Source organism: Cryptotermes secundus, unplaced genomic scaffold (genome assembly GCF_002891405.2).
Source record: "Cryptotermes secundus unplaced genomic scaffold, Csec_1.0 scaffold1116, whole genome shotgun sequence".
Taxonomy (NCBI): Eukaryota; Metazoa; Arthropoda; class Insecta; order Blattodea; family Kalotermitidae; genus Cryptotermes; species Cryptotermes secundus.
In genome coordinates this window covers 540,295-541,909 of record NW_019738890.1, presented here as the reverse complement: position 1 = coordinate 541,909, position 1,615 = coordinate 540,295, and the positions used below count along the sequence as shown (strand labels likewise).

Here is a 1,615-nt window from a genome sequence, read left to right as displayed (position 1 = left end):
AAACTCCTTCCGGAACCCCTCCCAACTGACACACCTGTCAAGCGAATCGGAACTAATTCTAACAACATAGATTGCCATACATAGCACTTACCGAACTTACAACTGGTCAAGCAGACCGAAGTAGACTGCGACTGACTTGTTCCACATCCCTTCCCAATCCAGCAATTATTTCATCACTCGGGTACAACTCGAGTATGAGTTGCTTATAGCATAGTTAATAAAATCATAAAATACTGTAAGTGAAATGAGACTAGTATGTTTTCGTATGTTGCATGCACCGTGATTGAGCGGTGACTGAGTGAAGTTTACCACCATTTATCAGCAGGAAAGTTGTCTGGCATCAGATAGCTTAGCGGTGTAAGGAACGTAAGGAACTTGAGGAACGAGGAAGGTGTACGTGGTGTAACGAATTCTCTGATTGGCTCACACTTTGCGATTCGATTAATTGCGATAGGTGTATAATGATATAATGATCGATTCCAATCGAGATGGCAGTCCTGCACGGTCTTGCATGTTTCCCTTTCCTCTATCTCAATCTCAACCCCACTGTTCGTGATAATCGTAATCAGCGTTGGTCGAAATTGTCAGTTGTAGCTTGTATCAAATCAGAAATGACAGACAAACCGAAAGTAGACTTGGGTCTTCTTGAAGAAGATGATGAATTTGAAGAATTCCCAGCAGAAGGTAAAATCAATATTCCTTCACAATGTAGTTTCATAACTGAAACAATTAATAACACTGTAAAACATTGTCGAAGCAGAATGGCGATTTTAGGCTGTGAAGTTAAATTAAAAATTGTACTTAACTTGCGTCATTTGCGTTTTGTAGATGTTAACTTCATTTAGTTATGAGGTTATATTAAGAATTGCATAAAGTGCATCAGTTACATTTTGCATATAATTGTATTCTGTATTCGGTTGTGTTACTATTTGAACTACTTAGGTCACTATTCTAACCTAAGCAGCCCCCTTAACCTATCATTGGGTTCGGGCAAATTGGTGGCTATATTGTAAAGATACATTTTGAATAGAATAGAATATATGAGGGGTAGGCCTTCTCAGCCCTGGCACCGCGACCTTAGATCTATTGTGCTTCCCCTTTTTTAATTATTCCCTCAGCAACCCGACGCTTCGGATGAAGCGCAGGATCTTGGACATGGGGACGTCAAAATAGTCACTTGGTTCCATGAAGTACTGGCCCAAGTCACATAATCTTAAATAAGCCAATGCCTCACATTCACACAGGACGTGTGTGGCTGTTTCATCTTCTAGCTGACCCCTCTCATAGGTGGGACTGTCACTCAGTCCCAGTTTGGACAGGTGTCCTTTGAGGTGACAGTGTCCTGTAAGTAGTCCTACCACCCATCGTAGCCGGTTCCTGTTGAGCTTCAACAGTTCCTTCGCTCTTTCAGCTGAAGATCCTCATATGAGTCCCTTTGCTTGCCTGAGTCCAGTTAAGGATTCCCAGTATCCCTTGTGTTTCATGTTAGTCCAGTCCCTGATTGCCTGTTTGGCAACTCCTAGAGAGATGCCACAGGCTGGTTCAGGTCCTATGAACGGGTGTTCAGCTCCAGTTTTAGCTAATTGGTCTTCTGCTTCATTTCCAGCAATACCCC

At 42.4% G+C, this 1,615-nt stretch overlaps 1 protein-coding gene across 1 annotated transcript in view; it reads left to right on the top strand.

Annotated features, from left to right (window-relative positions):
• The first annotated feature begins 473 nt into the window (after positions 1-473).
• The window catches only part of LOC117282846 (26S proteasome complex subunit SEM1), a 6,570-nt gene continuing 5,428 nt past the window's right edge, over positions 474-1,615 (top strand). Inside the window, exon 1 of the mRNA XM_033754201.1 lies at positions 474-684. Coding sequence (XP_033610092.1) covers positions 489-684 — 196 coding nt within the window. The 5' untranslated portion in view covers positions 474-488. The remainder of the gene's footprint in view (positions 685-1,615) is intronic.